We start from the raw sequence: 27,723 nt of genomic DNA on the forward strand, positions 1-27,723 counted from the left end.
ATGGTCCATCTGATTCCTGCATACAGGCAGAAAATAAAGCTCTGTAAACCTGTGGTGAGGAAATTCAAGAAGTTGACCAGTGAGGCCATGGAGGATCTTCTGGCGTGCTTGGACTGTACAGACTGGGATGTCTTCTGGACTGCTACCAACAGTCTGGATGAGTACACAGAGGCTGTGACGTCATACATCAGCTTCTGTGAGGACAGCTGTGTTCCATCAAGCACCAGGGTGAGTTATAACAACGACAAAACCCTGGTAAGCTGCAGCCACTGCCAAGGGCAGGCTGCAGCGCATCATTCGTTCTACTGAGAGGGTGATTGGCTGAAATCTGTCGTCCCTCCAGGACTTGTTCGCTTCAAGGACCCTGAAGCAAGCAAGAAAGATTGTAGCCGACCCCTCTCACCCTGGACACAAACTGTTCATGTCCCTTCCATCTGGCAGGAGGCCGAGGTCCATCAGGACCAAGACCTCACACCACACGAATCAGTTTCTTCCCGTCGGCAGTCGGGCTCATTAACAGAGCCCGGGACCCCCACTGACTGTCATCCCAAGGACAATTTCCTACCGATCACTCCCCTGCACATCCCTTCATATTTAAATACACTTGTCACATTATACTTACATTATAATTGTTTAAAGTACTGTTATCCGTTTGTCTGTGCACTTTATTTTATATTCTATTGTAAATTTTAATATGTTTCTATTTCTTGTACTGTGTTGATTGTTGTTGATTGTTTAATGTTACTGTCTAATGTTATGCACCACCGGCCATGACAAATTCCTTGTATGTGAAACATACATCGGCAATAAACGGTTCTGATTCTGAAGTGTTTTAAGTTACGACACTCCCCCTCATTGTTCGTCAGTTATGTGATTGGACGCTGCAGCCGATCGTACTGATGTGGTTTTTTTCAACATCACTGGAGTTTAATACCAGCGTGATAGACAGATCAGATTAAACTCTAGTTTTATAGTTGATTAGTTTTATGATTCACCGTCTGGTTTAAATATGTTTATTGTAGACTGAACAACAAAATTATCATTTATCATTTATTAGAAAGATTAGTCTTTTCTTGATCTGATATTTACCTCAATAACTTTTATTATGGAAACAATTAAAGTCAGAGAGCTGGAGAGAAGAAACACTTTTTACATCATGTATCATTTCATTCAGTCACATGAGGCTGATCATTCCTGAGTGTCGGGTTTGATCATTTAAGTTTAACCTGAAACATGGAGCCTAATAAATCAATTCCAGTGTTCAAGAGAAACCATAATCATATTCTGTGTTATTTAATAATGACGTCACAATCTCAAAACGTACAGACGCAAATAATTCATAAATAAGACGAACGCATTCGGCCGTAGAAATCGATCCTGCGCTCATAAACAGAACACAGTTTGTTAAAGAGGTAACAGGCTACAGAGAGAAACACCTCTAATCTGACAGTGAAGTGTCTCTATTAGTTATTAGTATTATTAGTTACTATTATTAAGTACAGTGATCATGTGTACAGACACAAACTTCTCAAAAGTCTCTTCAGCTGTTAAAGCCGACTGACACAGCTGGATCACGTGACGCAACTGAGGAAAGGACGTCTCGTGTCTCTTAAAAAATATTTCCTCGTTTCCTCTCTCCTCGCATGGAAAGGATGCAAGTGAGGGAAACAATTAAGAGACTTGGGATGTACCCACAGTGATGGGCCGGCCGACACTGCCATCCCTAGCCTGCTAGCATTGCTAAATAACATCAATTATAGAGCAGTAACCTAGCTAATCCGTATAGAGATCCAACAGAAAACTGCTACTTTCATATTTGATTTTTGGCTTACAAGGCTTTTACAATTTCACAGCTGAAATGCTGAGCTAAAAAGAAATAGCTGCCAAATTGACCTGAATGACTAGATTTGACCTGTTTTAAAAGGGCACAGTGACCTTTGACTGCCAAAATCCGATCAGCTCATCCTTGTGTCCAAGTGGATGTTTGTGCCAAATTTTAAATCTCGGTGTAAATCTCAATTTCAAATAAAGAGACGCTGTAGCATTTTCTGAACGACGATTGTCAATACATTACTTAATTTTGATGAGTTATAACTCCCAAAAGGTAAAAAAGTTTGTTAACATACAGCTGATTTTGAAACACTGCTCCTCTCCAGTATCACTATGTATCCACCAAATGTTTTCAACCAGGGTGCACCACCTGCTGGGTTCATTTTGATAAACTTGCATTGAAGCTCACACTGGTCGGCACCTCACTGTGTTTGTGCTCTCGAAGAAAGTTTGCTCTGGAAAAGTTTAATTTTAAAAATATCCTTATTCTTGTCTAGAAATCTAAAATCAGCTTATGTGAAGATGTTAAAAATGGGGTTTGTGGCCAACTGACATGTTCAGAGGTTTTTTAATATTTCACTTTTTTAAGTCACATGTCAGCAATCATTCTGCAAAATATTGCCCATAAAAATGTCCAGAGAGAAATTTAAATATTTTCTAACAATCTCAATGCAATGTGTCACATTAGATAGGTGATTTGGCAGGTGTCATAATCAATTGACTGCTCACTACACAGGAAACTACTGAGGGTCTATTGTTACAAGGAATGGTGAACATGTGAACAAAAGGACTGATTTCAGACAGTTTCCATTCCTGATAAAAAAAAAGCAGATAGCAGCTAAAAAATAACAGTACTAGGAAAACACTCTACTCATACTGTGACAGCCCATACCGGAGAGAGGTTGTGATGGCTAAGCGGAGCTTCTGTTGACCACATTCTGTTTTTTGTCTGCTGCATTCCCTGATCAAAACCAGCTCCGACTTGACACAGATTACAAATGACTAGTGAATGTGATCTAGCTTGCAGCTGTAATTGACATCCCAACGGAGTCTAAATGTAGTAAACTACCGTTGTCTATACCAACAGTTACACTTGTAAATATACAGGCGTTTTTGAGTGGAATGGGTTGTTCTGGCCTCCATGGAATAAGTCATCAGAGGGTTATGTGTATACTGAAAGCAATCTCCAGGGAGAGGCGGCTAGCTGCAGGCTGGTCTTAAACCGCTGCTTGACGGATAGCTCGGATGGAGCAGCATCTCCTGTTGCTTGGCTGAACATCCCTCTGCTCTCCAGCTGGTCTGGGAGGGTGTGTGTGAGACGGAGAGGTGGGGGGTTGAGCAAATCCTTTTCCCTGTCACTGCACCGCTTGGTAATTGAATATAATACCACATGTCAGATCGATTTGTGTATGGTTATAGGGTACAAGTCGCTGCAAGGCAAGTGCGCCGCAATTCCCTGCCACATCCAATTAGCGGCCCCAGTGGTGATGGGGGTGGAGTGGGCTGAGGGGTGGGATGCAGGGCCAGTAGCTCAGGTGTTTACATGGCTATATCAGGCTGGTTAACAGTGACGCATATTCTGTGGTATGTGTTCTCAAACACAATATCACAGACACGGGTTAAGTTACAGTATAAAGCATTGGAACATTTTAGGTCTCTTTCCTTTAAAACTATCTGGTACACAGCAGGACTATCAAGATACCATCTGGATGTTTCCATGGAATATTACTCCATTAACGCAGTGCTTGAGCCAGTGCTTGAACCAAGCACAAGTATTATCAGTACTTTACTTCAAAGAACAAAGAAGATTTCATACATGTATCTAAAAAATGAGTGAGATATTACTTAATACCTTTTTTAAAAAAAATAATCATTACATTTATACAAGAGTCACTTATGACAATTACAGATGAGGACAGCAGATATCCCGTACGTTGATCCTGTTGACGGCTATCTGTCTCACTCTGGCTGTGAGCTAACCTTACGTTAGCTAATAATATAGTTTCACTGATTGAGCAGAGGAGTAGCATCTAACGCTAGATCATTTATGGTCACTTTCCTATCTTTTAAAATACCAGAACGTCAGTTTTTCTTTGGCTCAGCAAACAGAAGCTGGCTTGCAAACATTCTCCAGATAACAGCAAACACTTTAGTCTGGTTTAGTTTTAACTCACTGAATTTATGTTAATTGATTACGCTGATAAAATCTAAAAACATGAGAAGCCTGCTTACAACATTTATCCTGCCCTTGATTTCATGGGGACTAACAGTGACAAGACATTTTATGTTTAAGGCGGTTGTTGCATTGCACACTGTGGACCGACCCCTGTTAAAGAAACTGAATACTACTCATTAGTGACCCCATCATTACTCACTTAGATTCTCTTTTCTCCATTTATGATTAACTCAATAATATGACAACATCCATGGACCACCTTTGTAGCAGTGGATTTATCAACTAAAATCACTATGAAGTTTAGTTTACACTCTCACACGCTCAATCTGAATTTTCAAGTTGCCTTTTTATCATAGGAAGCAGGTTTCAAAAGCATTAAGAACAAAGGAGTCGTCATGGAGACACAGGCTAACAAAAAGGTGCGTTGCCTAATTTGCACTTGTATAGATAGCAACAGAGGTTTGGTCGCCCACACGGTCCTTTTTTGTAGCTGTCATTGGGATCAAAAAATAACGATCTGTCATGACTATTACATCATCCTAGAGTAAGAAATGACAACTAAATTGAAAACTACAAGCATCGGTTTAGAAAGGAGAAACACATTATTTCCCTTTTTATCAAGTTGGCATTTTTAGTCTTTCCTCTCCTTTGAACACCACCGCTCGTCTGTCATGCAAACGCTATCTCCCTCCTCACTGAGCTCACCAGCTGCTGTAGACGATGAGACTGCACAAGTGAAACCCACAGGGAGAAATCTGACCACATACCATTTACTTATCAATCATTTAACATTTGCACAGCTTTACACCTAATCTCAGTCTATTGCCATGTTCACACTGCATTCGACAAAAACAACAGAACGGACAAGCGTGGCCAGCTACATTGTCGGCGAGTGACCGTTGAAGTGTCTCATTTGTTTTGTACAAATGGCACTGAGAACTGGCTAATGGTATTTTTTTTAATGGAACAGAAAAGAGTTAAACAAAAATATGATTGGAGCTCTGAAAAAAATGGAAAGCTCAACTTTGATTTGTAACCCGTTGCTGCAGCATATAGGTCTTAGTCTTTAACATCTGGTCTCTGCTGGCCCTTTAAAAACCTATGAGCTATTCAAAACAGCCGACTTACACAAACCCTCAGTGATTCAGGGAGGAAGAGCACGACAAAAAGAAATGATTTTATTTCATTTGGCTCAGCTGCTGCTCAATAGATCCTATATAATATAATTTCTGTTAAGGACAAGTACAAACAGAAAAATAGTCGTATAAAAATAAGTGACATAGTTGAAGAAAAACAGACAAGCATACGTCATGTCAGCTGTCAGATCCTTCTAGATGGAAAGAACGGGAGTTCAGAGTGATTCCACAAAGATTAGAAGATGAATTTATCGAGTGGCTTACACTGATGTCTTCCAAGGCACATACTAAAAAGGTCAAATCCCAGACAAAGTGTACATGATACTGAAATTCAATTCATTTTTGTATAGCTCAAAATCACAAATCACAAATTTGCCTCAGAGGGCTTTACAATCTGTACACATGACATCCTCTGTCCCGGAACCCTCACATCAGTACAGGACAAACTCCCCCAAAAAAACCTATTACGGGGAGAAAAGAGGAAGAGACCTCTGGGAGAGCAACAGAGGAGGATCCTCTATCAGGATGGACTGAAGTGTGATAGATGTCATGAGTACAGAATAAACAGCATAACAGAGTTACAACACATATGTTTGGTGATGCTTCATTTTTCGACTTGACAATTTCCTATGAATTTCATTCAGGGTTTCCCAGAAAGATAGAGGTACTTTGGTACCAAGTACAGGGAATATAAAGCCAGGGTTTAATTGGTACTCTTCCAAATTTGAATGATAACAATTCATCTCAAACAACCGAAGCCCTTTTCATACAGAGATTCTGTAACACTGAAGAAGATCCGCCGTTACACCAGCTTTGTTTATTCCCACTGAACCAAACATCAGCAGCATAATGTCGCCTCGGTGTGTGATTTCAGATAGCATTTTATCTTCCCCTCATAGGCTCCGGAATACAAACAGGGAGTCAATTGAAAAAGTGCGTTGGTCCAAGCATATTATTATTTACACTTTGTTAAATACTGTATCTAGATACAGGAACATGCAAAAACCGGATGTTTGAAAACTTTAATGAAGTCTGGCTAATGACTAATCAGTGTGGGCATTGTTTGGAGTTCTGTAGACCTATTTTGACACTCTGCAGTGAGTAACAGCTCATTTCTTCTCTAATGAGAGACCATGCCTGCAGGACCAGAGAAATACATTCCAAATGAAAATGGCAAGAAAACTGTAATATGGCTGTGGCTTTGCCTGTCATGCACATAGCGGCTGGTCTATTGAGTGAATTGATCCATGGAAGAAGCGATTAGAAACAAACAGCTTGTGGGACCAACCTCTCATGTCTTTAATCTGCTTTCTGCTGCGCGGCCAGCCGTTGTCAAACAGAATTAGAACAGGCCATTTAATTGGCCCGGCAAGGTGGAAACGAATGGTAAAGGTGTCACCCGCCACAAGTCAATGTGTGCATTACAAAAACGACAGAGGTGATTGGCTCCTTTAGGTACCATTTGATTATGTGCTGAATGTGGATGTTGACACGACAAACAATGCCATTGTAGCCTCGTTTATTATGTTGTTTTTTTAAGGAGAGACGAATCATAATCACATTGTCTAGTTTCCAGATTTAAAGAAATTTACAGAGCATCCAACTGTTACATTTAGTTTCCACATTCGATTTATTTAAGTTAGAATTTAATCCTATTTTTGTAAGTTTTAATTCCTAACATGAAGGTCTAAATGCCGTTTTAAATTGCATGAGATGTGTCTGTCACATCAGCATATGTAGAAAAGTCTCAATGTATTGAAAGTTGGTATTATATATATATATATCTCCTTATATTTATGTGGACAAACGTTTTATAATGAACACTGATGCATCGAGCAGTTTGACTTATTTTTTCAAATAAAAAAAAGGGTCTGTATGCATTTGAAAGTTGATTTTAAAAAATGGTTACAAAATGTATCAGGTTAGGTGATGTATACACAGTTCTTTATGCATTTACTTTTGTCTGCCTAAAGACTAGTCAAATTGAAATTAGCAAAACAATTTATTAGATTAGCCAAAGCCAGATGTTTATATTTACTATTTGATCAACTGAGTTTCCAGAAAATGTCTTGCATGATAATTTGATGTTGATAGAAAATCAAATATACCGTGATGATATTGCCCACTCCTACTGTACTTGGACTCCAAAAAGTCCTGAATGGAAAGTGAAGCTGTGGCCTCTCTGGTGCTTGAAGCACCAAATGACTCATTGTTGTAGAGAGTGTGTGTGTGTGTGTGTGTGTGTGTGTGTGTGTGTGTGTGTGTGTGTGATCGTCTTTCATCGGGTGTTCGGGGCAGATTAAAGACACCCTAAGTGGAACATCAAACAACCACTGATGGGGAAGGTGTGTGTGTGTGTGTGTGTGTGTGTGTGTGTGTGTGTGTGTGTGTGTGTGTGTGTGTGTGTGTGTGTGTGTGTGTGTGTGTGTGTGTGTGTGTGTGCGCGCGGTGCGTCAGAGATGCTAAAATCACCTGCATAAAATTGTCTGTTCTCCCTCTCCGAGCTTGACTGGTGGGGTGTGCGTGAGTGTGTTTGAAGTGAACATTGACTATAGTGAGAGAGGATCACAAATAGTGCCATGGCTGATCCTGAGGTCTTAGGTGACGGCTGTGGACTAGACTCTTGAATGGTTTCAAGATGAACTGAACAACAAAACCTCTGTAGTAATAGTTACAATATTTTGAGATTGCTGATTATTATTTATTTTTTTATCACAAACTGCTGTCCTCACACAAAAGCCAAACACTAAACGACAAGTTTCACTGCTTACTACTAAGCGTACCGATCACTCAATCAATGAAACGTGTCTCCACGCACTTTTATTTCTTCCTTTTAACCACTAAGCCTATTTTGAGCCCTCCGCTCGAACATTTCATACCCACACTCTAAGGGGCTTATCTCGCTAACTACAAGGTCTATTTGAATAATTTCAATGGAATTATAACACTAACACTTGTGATAGTTTGTTAATAAGTGTACATATCAGTGTATATATTATTGGTTAATGCTGAAGAAAAGCACTTTTATTGATTTGAAATGATGCAGTCGAAGGCTTAAACTCTCTCAAATCATATCACAACATGTCAGCAGTCATTTTAAAAAAAAAATTGGCTTTGATAGAGTGAAGTATGCCTGAGAAATCAATGCCGGTGTACAGGTCAGCTGAGGTCAGCCAACGTCAATTCTGATTTTGGAAGTAGCCGATATAGCTCTTGTATTGGACTTTTAAATACTATATAACTCTATATTTCACTTCTTTTATCACTAATAGTGTTCAATCTATCTAATACAGCAGTTTGGCATCATTTTGAGAGCCTGTGCTATATAAAAACCTGTAAAATATGGCTAATTTTCGTCAGAATTTCAGTTTTACGGGATGTATTTGAACCTAACACAGCCTGTGATTGGCCGATTTGCGCAATTCTTACAGTTCTGAGCCCGTAAGACTCTGGGCAAAATAGGCTTAGGGGTGTAGTGATTCGTTATTTGAGTTGTTTGACAGAATTTTAAGCCAATAAAATAATCGAAAACTGTGATCCGCCCCCATGGGTCAAACCCATTGGCCAAAACTGAAATTATTATTCATTCGTCATAGTACGTCGTAGAAACTCAGTTGTTTTGATGTGGTAAAGAGATAGAGCAGCAGCGATTGCAGGAAATGCATTCAAAATATTTCAGGCCGATTTTCTTCCAGAAAAACATCTAAAAGGTACGAAGCGTTTCAATATTTATGCTGTTAGGCTGTGTGTTGATCCGTGGTAGAATAATTGTAACTTTTTAACGGTGAAAAGTAGAAATATTCTGAAGCTATAGTTCGATGCAGTTTGTTGTGCTCGTGCTCCTGGATATGAAGTGTGTGTGTGAAAGTGCCGTAGATCGCGGCTGGAATCGATAACGGAGAACATTGCTCGCCTTCTCCTGGTGAGAAATAGGTGAAATTGTGGTAGTACTTGTAGTACCTTGAAGTACTTTGTGTATATATATGTTTTTGAGTGATTAAAATAGGTTACATGGTTCATTTGATCAGAATCTCTTCGTCATGTACGTTTTTTAAATATTTTAAAATATCATTTCATTCGTTCTCAAAAGTGATTTGTACTACATGTGTACACTCTTCACCCCCCCTCTAGAGCCCAATTGGGCTCCGCTCGGGATCTAAAGGTTTTAAGAAGACAGAGTGAGCAACATTGCAACCAAATTGGCAATGACTTCATTACCGCCCCCATTTCAAATGTATGGCACGGAGTGTGTGTTACTGGGGTTTAATGTCATGTGCAGTATTACTGTAGCTCACTGGATTTAGGATGATTCAAATCACAAGTGAATCTAATGTTTGGAATAAAGACCAACTTTGCGGTTGATAAAGAACAGAAAGAGTAAACTAATGCAGTAAGTACAGCCACAATCATCAATTTTCATGTGTATGAATCATTTACTGTAATCTGCCATCAGACTGTAGAATTCATTATCTAAACAATTATAAAATAAAAGTTATGAAAAGTCATCCTTACTTCAATTTTATTTTCAGATTCTTACATCTGCATAAATTGCTTCAGTCCGATTTGGTCTGGAAACTGTCATTTATGAATAGAGTCGTTTAGATAATATACTAGGATTAGAGATGCCTCCGATACAGCCTGAAATGCTGGATCAGGGATCGGTCAGTCAAAGTCAACACACTGATCTGTTATATCAGTTATCAGCTCATTTGTGCTACATAGGAACAACAACAACAACAACAACAACAACTCATGTCACTCGCTACCCGGTCCGTACATCCTGCCTGATTCCTGCTGCGCATGAGCAACTCAGGTGCTAGTGGTGAGTGTAAAGTTTACAGCTTACAATATTTTATACTTAAAAACATGTCAAACTATATTATAAAAGAAAGTGCTACGGCATTCATTCTCTGTATGTACAGTATTTGTTTTACAAAAGGTCTAACCATTCAACATTGACAGAAATCATATTTTTCCTAATCCTCGTCATCGGGGTCACCAGGTTGGATTCCGTGCAAAATCAGAAATTAGATACAAATAATTCAGGTTCCGCTGAAATACCTTCTACTCAGACTACAGCAGCCCACCATGGACAGACCCAGATCCAGCTTCTCTGCAGCCTTCTACCTACAGTCAGAGCTAAGAGCCTTGCAGCAGCGTCTCCCCCTTCAACCAGGAGCTGAGCTGAGCCTCGCTGCTCCACCGGTCCCCACTAAGAGCCAACACCGACACCATGCTGCTGGAGTTGCTGATATTGTTTGGCCCACTGGAGGGAAGGGAGGCACGGGACAACCCGGCCCAGGACTGAGCGGGGCAGACTGTCAGACCCTGCTGCAGTAGAATTTAAAGGTTTACTAAAGGGACTCACATTCATCCACAGGGACCACTAGAATCAAGACAAAACGAAAGCTCCTTGAAGTGGCTTTAATCATTTCTAATGACAAGTCCATGTCATAGAAAACTGGATTTGTCTCTGAATGAGTCTTCACTGTGCACTCTGTGCTTTGGATGAAGAAATATATTAGCACTTTTGAAATTACGCTGACAACTTACTGTATGTAAAATAAAATGCAGGCACAAGGTAGCAGCGTTCTTACTGCTGCTGTGGGCAGGAACTGAAAGACAAAGAACTTCCTTTTTGCTGAAACACATCGGTCACCCGCATTGTGTTAATATTCTCCATTTTCAAACTCTGTTGTGAAACTTGATCCAAAGCTGTTGTTAAATACTGTAATACAAATGCAAATAAATTAAAAGAAAAATGCAAATAAATTAAAAGAAAAATCTATAAATACATTAGCAAATAAATGATCTAATTCTTACAATGTTTAAATTAAATCTGTTGTAAAAAAAAAATTGTAAAAAAAAAAAACATATCAGATGTCTTCCAACTGAAGGCAAATGTCTGGCTTTAATGGTCTAACCCTTGAAAGTGCTCTCTGACAGAGACCCTAAACAGATCAAGATGTCTGTCGGGAAGACGTCCACATTTCCTGACTTGCTAATCACTGACGTTACATGTTGCTGTGGAGAAAACCCTGTGCCTGGGAACAGTCTGGGAAACTGGATGATTTTGGGCTTCGGGCCATGAGACTAATCACACACACACAACATCCAGCGGAACATTTGGCCTCATACAGCTGTAAATATACACACTCTTTTCATACAACACAAAGCCATGCACCGAGTGCAACCAACTGTTGTTACACAACAAGACGTTGAGCCGTAGTGTTCCTGCGTATGTCCCGGTCAAGCTGTCAGCAAGAATCAGCTTTCAGGGCCGACGATGGAATCGACAGGGCAGATGTGCAAACACGCCTGACAGAGCCCCCACCCCCCGACCTCAACACACCATAAATGAGTGCGTGTGCGTACACACACACACACACACACACTTACCCAGTTCACAGGTGGTCTGTGTTGTACAGACGCAAGCGCACACAGTACAATGAAGTGGCTGAAGTAAACATTGACCAATCGGAAGCGGCAGATATAAAAGGGACATCTTTATTTGCTTTGTATCATAAATATATGATGGAAAGAAGAACCCATCCACAGCTACAAGCATGGTGTCACCTCACACACACACACACACACACACACACACACACACACACACACACACACACACACACACACACACACACACACACACACACACACACACACACACACACACACACACACACACACACACACTTTTATATGCCCAAAATGTTTTTGCAAACAAAATTCTAGTCCAATTTTTTCGGACTAGTTATTCGTTTTGCCTGGAATACTGATACTTGAAAGATATCGCAATACCGTGACATTAATAGAGGAGCAATAACCCATTTATGAGCACCGATACTTTAGGAATGGCGTTTTAATAACCTATAAATTGTGTAGATCTGCGACAGCGGGAGAGAGTGTGTGCAGCGCTCTGCTTTAAAGGACAACATTGGGACTGTTGAAGTTTCCAAAGGGCCTTTATTTGGATAAACTGATCATATATTGGGAACCTAACTGGGTACTTTCTCACCTGAAATCATCATTAAATCAATAATCAATAATCATTAAAACTTAATAACAGCACTTTTAAGAGCTTAAAATGTTTTTCGTTTCAACCGGTATACCAGTTTACCAGTTTTAATTTCCCGTATGATGTGAATTTTTCACACACCGTCATACCGGTGCATGGCCGAAACAACTGCTGTCACTCTTCAACTGGCAGCAAAATATATTGTTCGCCACTAAGAGCACAACAGTCATAACTAGTTGTCTTGAGAGGGACACCTAATCATGGTTATAACTTTATAACACAACAATTAATAACCCACAACTAACGCTCTTTAACAGGGCAAAACACTACGACACAACCGTTTGTGACACATAAACAATTTGTAACACTAATAATTGTAATACATTTAATAAAATTACACCACCGAGCTGCATGCTGGGTACAGCTCGCTCGCTAGCTAGCCCGCTAGCACAAAAGTCTGCTAACAGCTGTGAGAGCCTCCGTCGCTACCGTAACGCTACATGAACAAACAGAAAAGAGCGATGCAGGATGAACAACGACAGACCGGAGATGCACCGATAGTAACGGTAACAGTAACGTTAGCACGAGTGAAACATATTAAGCCAAAGGGTCACACATCGCTTGAAGAGGCATTTGCTCGAGGCGCTGCAAATGACAAGAAAATCAAGCGGTGGAGCGACATTACGAACGCAATAACGATCCAGCTATGCAAGGACATGGTCGATTAAAACACTGGATTCAAGGTATGTTTTACCTTGAATCCAGTTTGGCTGAAGCATTGCGACAATACTTCAGCCAAACTGCTATCCCAACATTATACAAACAAACGAGCAAACCCTCTAGTAAGCAAAGTCTTTATACATGATGACATTAAAATGTTTTTATATTCTATGTACTCCTGACAGTAGAGTAAGCCACTATAAACCTATATAAAAACAAAGTCAAGGAAAATAAAAAAATACCGTGATATACTGTGAAACTGCCAGAATCTTAAAAAATACCGTGATACACATTTTTGGTCATACTGCCCAGCACTAGTGACACTACGCCGTATATTTATGCAAGCCTAAAGCATACTATATATATTTGGTTAGCAGTACAAATTAAACCCTGACATTTTGCATTAATTCATAACATACACCCGTTTTTGATAAATATCATTACACTTTCTTACAGCATTGTGACAAAGACATGAACTGAGCAGCATATTTCAAAATAATAAAGTCTGGTGGACAAACTATGTAATGGCAATACGGATTCTGAATGACCTGGAATTTCTGTCGAGACTGTTCTTCTTAGTGGCTATGTAGGCAAATACAACATATCTGCAATAAGCTAATATTGTCTGATGTATCAACCCAGCCTATTTCATTGTGTGGAAGTGTTTCCAAACAAAAAGACAGAGCAGCAAGTTTACAAGCACACAGCAGTAAACTTGACAAACATCCTGTGAACTCGAATAGCTCGTTAAGAACCAGCCTGTGTCCCTCGGGCCCATTCAAAACTGGTACTGTGACTTTCTATTCAGGGTGGAACCAGAAAGTTAACAGTGATGGGCGATGGCATGTTCAGATCCAGCAGCCAGCAGCTTCAATAGACTTCGCTACATTTCTGACAAAAATACATCGGACACAAAATCGTTCGACCGCTCAGCCGACTGGGTGTTTACATCATGATGCTTTGGTGCTCACACGTAGTCGATAGACAATGTTTCCCTGATGTTGAATTTTTAAGTTATGCCATGCTATCTTCCCGATGCATATTCCAAAAAATGCACAGCAGGAATTGTATGAGGTCATCAGCAGGCACATGACAAACCAACTGGATGTTTTTTTTTATTATAGCTGGTGATTTTATTCAAACATAACCTCTAATTCCACCAGCATGTCAACATCTCCACCAGAGGACCATGATTACATGTATATTCCTGGTAGCTACAAAGCCCTCCCCCGCCCCCACTTTGGACAATCAGATCATATTTCCCTGTTGCTGCTGCCTACATAGCCCCAGCTAATTAAACGGGCTAAACCATCAGAAGAAACTATGGTCTAAGTGTGAAGCCCCAGCTGTTCTTCAGGACTGCTTTGAATGTACAGACATGTTCAGGGATGCCGCCACCCAGGAGAAAGTCATCAATCTGGAGGATTATACACGGAATTGTATTTATATAGCACCTTTCCAGTCTTCTGACTCAAAGCACAGTAAACTACACTGTACAGTGTTTGGAGTGGAAGTGAAACTGATAACTTGGCACTCTGGGACGGAGTACCTCACTCTGCAGCTGGTTATTAGACCTCATAAAACAGACCCCATCCGCCACTCTCCATATACAATATAGTCGTTTCTTGGGTTTTTTATGTGTTTTTGTCATGTTGTAAAATCTGCAATTTATTGTGCAATGAAAATGTTTGGAAGATAGAGACATTAAACCAGCTAAAAACATGCTGAACACAGTTCCTGATAAGAGTGGCTCATCCCTTGGGAAGACAGACACATGGTACAGTGAAAAGCAGGAGCATGTGGCTCACAGTGGTTAAATTGAGGGGATATGCAAATGTCAGGAAATCCATTAACATACACGAGACAAGCGGCTGTTTTCATAAGACAAGCGAGGGAAGCTCATATCTGGCAATCATCAGGGGAAAAAGAGAGAGAGCCAGAGAGATGGTGAATTGACCTTTTCCAGATGGTATAGCCTTTAATCTGTACTACAGAGTCCTGCAGGGGACACGCAGACTGGAGAAGTCTGATAAAGCAGGCTCAAATGCCACTGTGAATCTGCATTTCTATGCCTATATTAACAAAAAAGGGATGCAAGTGCTTTGAAGTGGGTCCACTTGGAAAGGGCTGTGCTGATGTCTGTATTGGTCGAGTGTTGGGGAGGAACGGTTCACATATTCATTACTTACTGGATGCTGGCTGCACCTTACCGACCATGAGCTCAGTTCTGGAGAAATATTATTGCTAGCTACAATATTTATTCTTACACTGTTGAACGGCATGCTGGGTACTCTCTCCTTCACATGCTACAATATTGACCGACACATTTGATTGAGCGCCCTCGTTTCTCAGGGATTAAGACGCTGGACAGTCATGTCTCTATCTACCATCACCATCTAATAAAGGCATAACACGCCCCAAAATGCTTTTCAAATGTTACATAAACAACTTAAATATAAACTAATGTATGATTAAATTGATAATTGAGAAGCTATAGGTCGAATGTCTGCCTTGTTCATGACAGCCAACAATCAATTCAATGGAAATCCATCAAAGATGCAACTTGTGAGAAAACAGAAAACAATCGTCTTCCTCCACAACATTGCTCTTCAACTCACCGCTCCAGGAATTGTCAAATAAGTGTCCTGTTATTACAGAGCGTTCATGTAATAGAAACCTCTGTCTAGGCATGGGAAGATATGAAAATTGCATGTCACGATTATCCTCGCCAAAATAATTGTGATTCACATTTTCATCTTGATAATCATCCAAATATGCTTAAAACTCCTATAAATGCAGTAAAGCCTACTGGAATCCAATGTTTTTATTGCATCCCATATAAGACACATGTTTTTTTATAGTGAACACTGTTTTTAGTGAAAAACAATCAAACAATCTTAAATAAGGTAATCTTTCATTTGACATCTTCTTATCAGGGCTGTCTAACATTCAGGAGAATACAGTAAAGTTCTTCTCCGTGTGATTACTGGATCTGGAACCAGAAATATCACAGAACTACTCGATCTGTAGAAAAGGTGATAAACAATATCCATATTATGTATTTCATGTGTGAAAAGGTCCTTGTTTTTACACAATAAATAGCCAAACTGTGAGCCAACATTACAGAAACACAACTATCCTCGTGTAGTATTTGATTTCACTTGGAACCTGACCAAATGTTTCCTGACAACAATTTTACGCATAAACTTATTTGTAATATTTTTTGTTTGTATTTGCAAAGGAAATGTTAACTCTGAACTCTAGTACTACAAACAGAAACCCAGAGCACATATTTTGTAAAAGTACAATGAACTGCTGCTTTGGGATGAAAGAAGTGGAGTAGGATTATGTGCTTAGCAATGAGAGGGAGGCCTGATATTTCACTGCCCCCTGCTGGACGAGGAGCCAACGTCATTAAAAATGATATGAAAGCACAGCGCCGAACAATTACTGTTCAACACAATACAAATCTTTGAGCCATTGCAAATGCCATTCAGAAGCGTGTGGCAAGGATAGCGGCAGCATAAGGCTTTGCTGGAGCCAGAGCCGGTGATTACAGCTGACATTTCACTCTAAAACTGTCATTAGTCACTTCCAAACCAGCCTGATGCGATAGCTGTAATATCTCTAAATTGCAGCAATTAGAAAAGGTTTGCCGGAGGGGCCTGAAAATGTTCTGTCCCGCTCAAAATGTCAACAATGGGACAATCTCATCAGTGCAAGGATGATGAAAATAAGCTTGTATTAATGTGTCAATAAAACAAAGTGTCCAATATGTGTCATTAGAGGAAGCGTCTGTGTTACACTTCTGAGCGTTTGAAAAGCTCTGGTTTTGATATTCACAGCATTAATATAGCAGCAAACACTTATTATCTATGTATAGGTATAGAGGAGTAAACCTGAGCTCCCTCTGTGTTTCTCCTTGCTTTGTTCACAGTTGGCCGGATGCATGCCTTTTAGTGCATGTGCGCTCTGCACTGCTCTCCTACAGTGTAACAGCTGATAACCGTTGATGAAGTGTAGTGCCCCCCCTCAGGTGAACACTGTTAGGGTCTTTGGGGAAATGTGTAATGTTAAACATCTCTAATGACACATAAGCCAGTCCCATCTCGACACTCCATCAATGTTCAAACAAACTTTCAATCTGGTTCCTTTATTGGGTGGAACATGGTAATGCTGATTTGTATTTTCATTTCGGGTTGAGGCGGAGAGAAAGTAAAGGAGTAAAGAGAAGTAGAGTGGGATGTTAACAGGGAGGAGAACCCACCCGTTTGATGGAGCTGCGAGTCTTCTCCTTCCACTGGTGGCTGCTCAGCTCCAGAGTGCAGTGTACATAGGTTTCTCTGTCATAGGAGCCCAGGATGAACAGTCTGCAGGGACATAGAGACAACCGTGAGATTCATTTAGAAGCACCAATTAAGTCAACTCGAGGTGCAGCCGTTGCTTTGTGCTTCTTAAAAAAGAACAGTGTGTAGGATTTAGCTGCATCTAGTGGTGAGGTTGAGATTCTATCTGATTATTAAAACTGCATACCCCTCCGCTCACCCAAGCGTGTAGAGAACTACGGTGGCCTTGAGGTAACATAAAAACCCAAAAGGCTCATAGAGCCAGTGTTTGGTTTGTCCGTTCTGGGCTACTGTAGAAACATGACGGTGCAACACGACGGACTCAGTGCAGAGGACCTGCTCCCTCTGTAGATATGAAGGGCTCATTCTAAGGAAACAAAAAACATTCTTAGTTTCGGGTGATTATACACTAAAGAAAGAATATTTATGAATATTAGATAAATCCCCTTAAATGCTACATACTGTTCCTTTAAATGTTTGGTCTTAAAGGCCCTGAAAGTCCTGAGCATTGTCATATTCTCTGTCCTCTCCTCACTGGTTTGACATGGAATCAGGATTCAGCAACATTTGACTGTTATACTTCAAAAAGTACTATTGCTTCAGTAGAACCAGAGTTTGACTTTGATTGTTGCCCATTTATTAAATACAATTTAGTAAATTAATATAACTAATAATTTTAAATGTTTTCATGGGCTTTAATGCCTTTGTATGTCATATGAAAAGAACTTTGATTTGACTTTCTGTTAAAAGGAACTTTACAAATAAATTTGCATTAAACCTGTTTTTTTTAAAGTATTCTTTTCCCAAAGAAAGTTTGTTTAATTTAAAATGAAACAATTTTAAGTTTGTACTAAGAAGAATCTAAATTGTAAAGCACTAGTCTTTTATCTAGAGACCACTCTAAACACTGCAGTATAGTAATGAGACATGCAGTCGTAAAGAGGATCCGATCATATTTCACTCTTAACGCAACAACCTGAGGTTATAAAAGGCTTTATTGATCTTCATCCCCTGGAGCTTAAATCTGCCCCCGCATTATGTGAGAGGATTGATGACATTCTGCATCAATACAGGACATCATTATTTATCCTATATCCTATTTATTGCTAATCCTCAGACATCACCTGCCACTGATTTGAGACATAAAGATCAGTTTACTGGCCATTGCTCGTGCATCTCAGCACGTGGGCACTGCAGTAAAATGTCTTCTGTGGCTCTTGAGGAAGCTTTGTCAAATCTGAGAAAATATTCGTGATGCTGCCATGTCATCTCGTCATCGTTTAATCTGTCTCTTTAAGTCCAACAACTTTATGGAAGAGCAAAGCTAAATCACCATTTGTGGCCAAAAATGACCCAATTTGCAAAACAGCAACTTTCCCCATCTGTTTTCTGTCAGAAGGTTACTTTATATGTTCATCATCTGCTCATCGGTGGAAATTGTGTTGGTTAATCAATTGCATGTTTGGTCTATAAAATATCAAAAATACCCATCACAAGTTCAGAGAGCCAAGCTTGCAAGGTTTTCATTTTGAGATCTTTACATTGGAGAAGCTAGAATGAGCCATATTTTGGCATTTCTGCTTGAAGAATGACTCACAGATTTACAATTACTAAAGTTATCATTTTTTCTCATGCTTTCCTTTATAGTCCACTCCCAGCAGTCACTCCTTAATTCACCGCTGTATTAATACTGTAGTTACAAAGGATAATGCTGGACTTGAAGCAGTACACAGGACCTGCTTGTGTACTGTGACGCTGGAAAGAAAAGCTGATATATGGTTGGCTACTGCTGCCCCCTGCTGGGCAGAGGAGATCAATGCATCCAACACTGTGTGTGTCTGCAGACAGCAACTAAAGACAAAGCCATACTTCAGCAATACTGTGATACCAGTATGATCATCTTCAGTGACATGATGCTGATTTACCTCAATAAGACTAAATACTTTAACTATTTCACATTTCCTGCTAAATGGGTGGATACTTGCCTCTGCTGGACATTTACGGCATACAACAGTAAACCTCTAACAATCACTCATTGAGCTGAGGTGTGATGATCTAACTGACCACTCAAACTGTTAGGCCAGGTGGAAAACAGGCTCCGAACTTGCTTATATAGAAGAAGGTGATGTAAGAGGGTAGGGGAAGAAGAGAGTGTACGATTTTAATGGGCAGGACATGAATTTTTAATGGATGAGCCTGATCTGATCAACCACATCCAAGCATGATTCAACACACACACACACACACACACACACACACACACACACACACACACACACACACACACACACACACACACACACACACACACACACACACACACACACACACACACACACACACACACCCCATATGTCTCTCAAAGGCCGCTCTATCAGGGTGAGCCTGGGCGAATTGATTTGACTGTTTGGTCAATTAAAATGTAAACATGCCAGCTTCATCTCAGTAAGGAGAGCCTGGTGATGAAGAGGGTGGTCTGTCCAACATGATGGGGTTTGTAGATGCTAGGGTTAGAAGACAGTATATAATGGAGACTGCCATTGGCACAGAGATGATGAGGAAACAGGTCATTTCTAATCAGCATTTCCCCTCTGTAGAATACAGTGCCTTGCATAAGTATTCACCCCCCTTGGACTTTTCTACATGTTGTCATGGTATAACCCAGTGGCGGGCGTGCATTTTATACCTGGGCCTTCACTGCTGAAATACCACCTTTTAACCACATGATGGCGCCACAGCTAGGGTTATTATTCGTTTCTTGGGCTGTAACTATATAACGTTATGTATTCGTATTAAACCGTTTGGTGCGAGGCTTACAAACCGAACAATACGTTTGAATAATACTAGTGCATTTGGAAAATACAGAAGCTTAAATTGTAGGAAATATAATGTTTCCTGCGCTCACTAGGAGACAGCGGTCTGTGTGACCTCTGAACCGAAACAAAAAGAACCACAACAAAAAACAGCTGAGTCTCCGCAAGTGTTCCGGGAGCCTAGGCTAACTAGCTTAACGGGAAAACAACAGCAGCAACACGCATTCTGCTACACACTCAAGGGCCATTCAGATATTAGATGTAAAAAAACAAACCAGTTGACTTACCAAATGCTGATCACATCCTCTTTTCTTTGTTGACAAAGATTAATCCCACGGTTAAATCCCAACTCACAAATCCATTTCTCCTCCTTCAGCCATTGAGTGTTAAAAAACAAAGCTAGGTAAAAAAAAAAAAGTAAATCTACACCAAGCAAAATGCAAAAAATATCATAATTTCATTCATATCTTTCAATATGAACTCTCACTACTGACGAAGTCTCTGCTGTTAAGTTTCGTTTCATGACAGTCACGTGCTCGCCCACTGACCAATCACAGCACAGAATCTCACTGCAGCGCTGCTGCTAATGCTGACGTAGCTGTAGGCCTGCAGGCCGCTCTGGTGCGTCTAAGAAACTCAAACTAAAGATCTGATTGTTGAAGACTATGACAATCAACAATATCGTCGCCATTCACTTAAACTGCTCATGGATTCACTGGTGAGTCTGCAGGCCTGGGGCCTCTCTTCTACCTAGAGACACAGAGGTGAAATCTGATTGGATAAAAGCTCTACTTAAAACAAGCTGCACTGGAAGCAGAGCAACTGAGGAACACAGTAGCTGTGCAATGAGAAAATAAGATAATGGGAAAAATATTTTTATAAATTATGATACATGTAGTGTACTTAAGAAAAAGTATTCAATTATAAAATAGCTATAACTTTGTGATTCTGTTTAGGTCAGCAGAGAATGCTTTGCAGGCCCTGATGGCCCGCCACTGGTATAACCACAGATTCTAATTTATTTCAATGGGATTTTGTGTAATGGACCAACACAAAATAGTCCATCTGGAAGTCGGGGGAAAGTTTACATGGATTTCAAAATTATTTACAAATAAAAATCTGAAAAGTGTTGAGTGCATATGTATTCACCCCCTTTACTGTAAAAACCCCTAACAAAGATCTGGTGCGACCAATTGCCTTCACAAGTCACATTTGCAAGTCACATAATTAGTAAATAGGGTCCACATGTCTAAAATGTAATCTCAGTATAAATACACCTGTTCTGTGAAGGCCTCAGAGTTTGTTAGAGAGCATTACTGAACAAACAGCATCATGAAGACCAAGGAGCTCACCAAACCGCTCAGGGATAAAGTTGTGGCGAAGTATGAATCAGGCTTAGGTTATAAAAAAATATCCCAAGCTTTGAACATCTCACGGAGCACCATAAAATCTATCATCAGAAAATGGAAAGAATATGGCACAACCGCAAACCTACCAAGAGAAGGCCGTCCACTCAAACTGACAACCCGGACAAGGAGGAAATGAATCAGAGGAGCAACCAAGAGGCCCATGGTAACTCTGGAGGAGCTGCAAAGATCCACAGCTGAGGTGGGAGAATCTGTCCACAGGCCAACCATTAGTCGTGTACTCCACAAATCTGGCCTTTATGGAAGAGTGGCAAGAAGAAAGCCGTTGTTGAAAGTGAACCACAAGCCATGTGGGAGACACAGCAAACATGTGGAAGAAGGTGCTCTGGTCAGATGAGACCAAAATTGAACTTTTTGGCCTCAATGCAAAATGCTATGTTTGGCGGAATCCCAACACTGCCCATCACCCTGAGCACACCATCCAAACAGTGAAACATGGGGGTGGTAGCATCATGCTGTGGGGATGCTTCTCTTCAGCAGCTACAGGGAAACTGGTCAGAATTAAGGGAAATACAGGGCAATCCTTGAAGAAAATCTGATGCAGTCTGCAAAAGACTTGAGACTGGGGCGGAGGTTCATCTTCCAGCAGGACAATGGCCATAAACATACAGCCAGATCTACAACAGAATGGTTTAGATCAAAGCACGTTAATGTCTTAAAATGGCCCAGTCAAAGCCCAGACCTAGATCCAATTAAGAATCTATGGCAAGACTTGAAAATTGATGTTCACAGACGGTCTCCATCCAATCTGACTGAGCTTCAGCTGTTTTACCAAGAAGAATGGTCGAACATTTCCATCTCTAGATGCAAAGCTGGTAGAGACATACCCCAAAAGACTTGCAGCTGTAATTGCCGTGAAAGTTGTTTTTTTTTACCAAGTATTGACTCAGGGGTGAATACATATGCACTTAACACATTTCAGATTTTTATTTGTAAATAATTTTGAAATCCATGTAAACTTTCCCCCGACTTCCAGATGGACTATTTTGTGTTGGTCCATTACACAAAATCCCAATGAAATAAATTTGAATCTGTGGTTATACCACGACAAAATGTAGAAAAGTCCAAGGGGGGTGAATACTTATGCAAGGCACTGTATATATGGATGGCAGGTTCAACTAGATGTTTGTATTTTGTCATTTTCCCTTTGAAAAGTCTGCTTGGAACTCCATTTTCAAATGCTGATTCAGTAAATCACATGCTACCTTGAGATCCAGTTCAGAAGACACAGATCCAGAAGCAAAGATGCACCGATACAGATATCAGATATCTGTCTGATACTGACTCAACTAGCTGGATCTGGTGTCTGTGACAATAAGCCGTTCTGGCATCAGATTCCATTATTTTAATAAATACAAATTTGGTGCATTTATATCTTTGTATTTATTTGTTACATTGTATTTAACAAACTTAGGAAAGCAATGTTTAAGTCAAGTCTGATATAGACTTCAATATCAAAGAATGCAGCTTATTAATTAACCAACAGCATCAGGTACAGGGTATTATGGGAATAACTGGCAGGTCATATTCACTCTCACCTCAAGATATGTGAAGGAAAATGAGTTTGATGAGTAGTTTGGAGCCAAACCATGCAGTTTGACTGGAAAGCTGATACTCTAGTGGAGCTAAAGAGCCCAGTTGTATTTGCGTGATGATCGACTATTTCGAATAATACTTGAAGAAATCACAAAAATGTCAAACATTTTTCATACCAGACAGCATGTTTTTCCTCAAGTTTTTTTTTCTGGAAATTAATTTGCATGTCAGTGTAGTTTTTCGAACAGGCTTTGTCATGAGTACTTTTACACAGAACGTGAATATTCCATGTTGAAATTGAGTAGTTTTTCTTTTTTCCAGAAACAGGTTGATTTTCTGAACTTTCATACCGCAAATAAAAGGCATCAACCCATCACGTAGTGCAAATTGGACATGTTCAAATTGTTCACGACTGCAGAACTACACAGAGGCTCCGTAGTGGAAACAAAGACCTTGTTGACCTTGACAAAGGCAGTGCAGAGTCGTTGCACTCCTTCCGATCGTACCTTTCACAATAAAAGCCCTAGACATATGCACTGCGTAATTGTTTACCAAAGGCAAATTCACTCTTCACACATTTTGCTAAGAGGAAAAGTTTAAGTTATACACTATTAACCTCAAGCAGACTGCCAGAAACAGATCTGGGTCACTCGGGTCTTGGTAGGTCCTCTGCCTGCCCCAATATATTCAAACCTTTTATTGAAAACGTGTGGTACCCGTCGCAAATTTGCATCGCTGCCAGTGTGAATAGTTTCAAAGTTAATTTGCATTTTTGTATATTTGTCACGCCCCTGGCTTGTAAAGGCCTATGTTTGGTATTTTGGAAGGACTTCTGATCATTTTTATCAATTCAAACAACTCAGGAGACATACATGAGCAGGGGAATGACCATCATATACCTCCTCCATCATAATGTTCTACGCCCTTGTACACTCTAAATCAGGGGTCACTAATAGGCGGACCACGGTCCTGGGCAGTCGCCGTTGTATCCGGACCTGGACCTTCAACCAATAGATAACTGACAATTATTACATTTTGATGTAGCGCTTCTATTTTAACCGGCGCAGCTTTTCTAGTCTTTACGGCACTCGTTCAGCGGTCCAGGAAACACACCGACCCATTACACACAGACGCACGAGAGACCCAACAGTCGGAGAAGTACGTGAGTCAGAGAAGTTATTTCACATGAAGTTCTCCAAAAAGAGAAAAGTGGCCAGGGCCTTTAACCAAGAATGGACAGACTATAATATGTTCATTCAACCCAGTTTAAAAGCAGTTTGTCTCATATGTTCAGAGATCGTGGCGATTATTAAAAGCAGTAATGTGAAGCGCCACTACGAGACAAAGCACAACTCTTTTGAACAAACTTACCATCTCACATCTGACATGAAGGCACCGATAATAAATGATCAGAAACCTAACACATTAACAGAGAGCGATAGAGCTGAAACAAGTGGTTTAATAACCACAGATAAAGTCCCTGCACACTAATTTCTCTTTTTAGAAGATGAGGAGAATATAATATCGTAGCTTTTTTGATTGATATCACTTAACATCTGAATGAAATTAATATAAAGCTGCAGGATAATTTAGTTAAGTTATATTTTTCTAAAATGAAGTACTTTATTTTAAGATGAACATTTTCAAAAGCTTTCGTTATGTAATCTATTCTTTAATCCAGCCCTTATTTTACTTGAAACAAGAGGAAAAAAATGATTTATTGTTAGATTATCTATTATTTATAATTCATCCAGTTCAGTTTGAAAAACTGACAATAAATATTGTTGAGATATTATTCAATAGAACTTTCTTTATTTGATTTGACAGTCAGTTGTTGACTACATATGCAGATTTTAATACAACTGTTGGCTACTTCAAAATATATGGGACTAAATCATAGCAGAAGTTAAACATTACTGTGATGTTTAACATGAGGAAATTCTCTTTAGATTTAAATTTTAAAATATGTAATATTACATTACTTTTTATTTGAGGGTTTTAAAGGAAAGTTTAACGGTGCTAAATGCTGTCCTTTATTGACAAGAAAACCCAACTTGTTTTGGGAAAAAGTTAAACCCAAGTAAACCAGTAAACAGGTGATGGTATGATGATTGGGTATGAAAGCGACATCCTCAAAAGGCTCAGTCGTTTACAAGCAAGGACGGGCGAGGTTCACCACACTGTGAAAACCGTGTGGGCCAATGGTCCCAACTGTTAAAGAACAAAACGTTAGAACGTTTCTCAAATATGCAACCGCCAGCAGTAAGAAGCTAATGTTATGAACAACCTACACCATGGTCACGTGACTTCACGTCACCACTAAGCTAAAGGTAGACGAGAGCCTGGTGGGATGAAGTTTAGTAATCTGATTAAGCCCCTTTTCTAAATTCACCAGAGGGGTACCTAGTGATGTAATTTAAGTCGTAGAACAAACTTTAAAGTTACTTGTGTTAACCACAGAACTTATTTCACACTGACTCAATTTCAGGTTTTAGGACTCATTCCTCTAGCGCTCTATACCAAGCCACATACTGCCTGTGTTACTACAGCGTGGCTTTGTAGGTAAAATAGTGCAGGTACTAGACTGGCCTCTTTAAGTGGTGCATTATGAAGTGCAGAGTGAAAAACAACAGAGACCACAGACTGTTGAGCAACTGAGATTGTAAATAAAGCAAGAATCAGAAAGAATTTAGCTTTTTTCAAAACTTCAACAATTAGTGTCATCAGTTCCCAAATGCTTGCTGAGTGTTGTTTAAAAAGTGGTGATGTAACACAGCGGCAAACACGCACTGCAGGCATCGAATTCCAAATGGGTGTATTTACAAAAATACTACAGTTATCAACATGAAATATCTTGTCTTCGTACTGTTTTCAATTGAACAATAAATTATACATTTATTATAAATAATAAATTGCATTCAGCTTTATTCAAGCTTTGCAAAGCTGGGTTGTGGTATTGCGATGGGGGGATTGTCATTTTTAAACAATAAAAAGGCAAAATCGGAAGTACACTATTGTCTAAAATATCACAGTATGATGTAGCATTTCATTTTCCCAAAATGGAACAAAGGGGCCCCAGACTAAAACACATATCGGTATGTGGACAGCGGTGCCCCGATACATTCAGTGTGTGGGAGGTCTCACCTGCTACATTCATTGAGGGTGACTTTGAGTCGGCCTTCCACCAGCCTGCTGTCCTGGACGGACAGGTCCAAATCACAAGCCGAACCCAGCAGAGGCTGCACTTGGAACGGGAAGAAGGGCTTGTATCTGTAGAGAGAGACAGGAAACACCCTTTCAATTCAGGACCTCCACGATGGCACGGATACAAACTACCTGTATCAGAAAAGAATCTCTTAACCCTTACATACTGTTCGGGTCAATTTTGACCCGTTTTGACATTTGACAGCAGTAACAAACACCCCAATGCCATTCTTTTAGCCTGACATTATATGATGGATGGGTTCAGTACGGCATGGTTTTGCCTTTCCATACTCTTCCAACGTTTTCTCACTAAGCAAACACAGATAAGAGGAGAAAATGGAAAACTCTGAAGAGCTTTGAGAATATCAGTTGATTGTTGTCAACTGACCGGCCGATCAGTTTCATATATATATATATATGGTCCATTTTTGCAGGTCACATTTGTTTTATGCAAATATCCCCTATAGATGACAATAACAAAGTAATAGGTTGACATTTAGAAGTTTGGACAATATATACTGACTTTAGAATGGTTGATATTCTTTAGGGGGAAAAACAAGTTACTCTGGAGCCTTGCTGTCAATATACTTGATTGGAATCAGCTAAAATGGAGAGGTATAACCGAGGCTTTATTGTCCAAGAGGTCATAGAGTGTGTCATGGATGAAGACTTTTTGTAGGCCAACCCAGAAGTTAGTGTCGCCCTGGTTCCCTTGACAAAAGGCCAACGGGATGCTCTGTGGAAAACAAACATTTAAGATACAAGAAGTCAAATGTTGGCAGTCACTCAATGAACAAGATTTAATTAGATTTGAGAAACCTGTCCACCGGCTTTGAACAGTGTGAACCCACACAGTGTGGAAGGCATCAGCACTGGTTTGCAATAGGTTATTTGTGAAGAATGTAATGTGTAGGCGGGGTCACAGTGAATGCTGGCCACACTGACTACTTCTGCAGGGTGTGGTGCCCGGTGGAGAACTTTGTGTTAATGAATACAGTCATTGTAATGTATAAACATGATGTCTGAGAGCACACACCCGTCCTTTGCTATTTTGGGCTCTTGGAGCTACTGTTGTTTGCCTGAGGCTCTCGCTGTTCTAAATAGTCGACTTTGTTCAGGCAAATTATCCACATCACTGGTGAAACTGATGTTACCGTCTGTCCATTCAAATACTCTGGTGGCCACAAACACACAGTCACGGTTTTGTAAACCAAAAGGGGGTCAATTCTTACGCATAAGATCCGTTGACCAGACCCAGACAAACAATGGCCATACTACTGCATGTGAACCACCAATCTTCCAATTAGAGGACAACCCGCTCTACCGCTGAGCCACAGACGCTGAAGAAATTGGCAACGTTTCCCTTGATTCACTAAAACCTCAGCCAGTTCTAGAAATTAAAAAGAAGTATTTTTTCCACTGATATCCAAACACACTTTCCATATTGCTCTGTTAGCTACTACGATCGGATGTATTTTTGTAAACTTGGTAGAGAGCAGACGTTTGACGAGCAC

The 27,723-nt window shown here is 40.1% G+C and overlaps 1 protein-coding gene across 1 annotated transcript in view; it reads right to left on the bottom strand.

Annotated features, from left to right (window-relative positions):
- pdzd8 (PDZ domain containing 8) overlaps positions 1 to 27,723 on the bottom strand; it is a 49,901-nt gene that overhangs the window by 13,586 nt on the left and 8,592 nt on the right. The window contains exons 2-3 of the mRNA XM_079168469.1: positions 26,150 to 26,275; positions 17,151 to 17,253 (exon numbers count right to left, since the gene is read on the bottom strand). Coding sequence (XP_079024595.1) covers positions 17,151 to 17,253; positions 26,150 to 26,275 — 229 coding nt within the window. The remainder of the gene's footprint in view (positions 1 to 17,150; positions 17,254 to 26,149; positions 26,276 to 27,723) is intronic.

This window comes from Pholis gunnellus (genome assembly GCF_910591455.1).
Source record: "Pholis gunnellus genome assembly, chromosome: 11".
In the NCBI taxonomy this organism is placed as follows: Eukaryota; Metazoa; Chordata; class Actinopteri; order Perciformes; family Pholidae; genus Pholis; species Pholis gunnellus.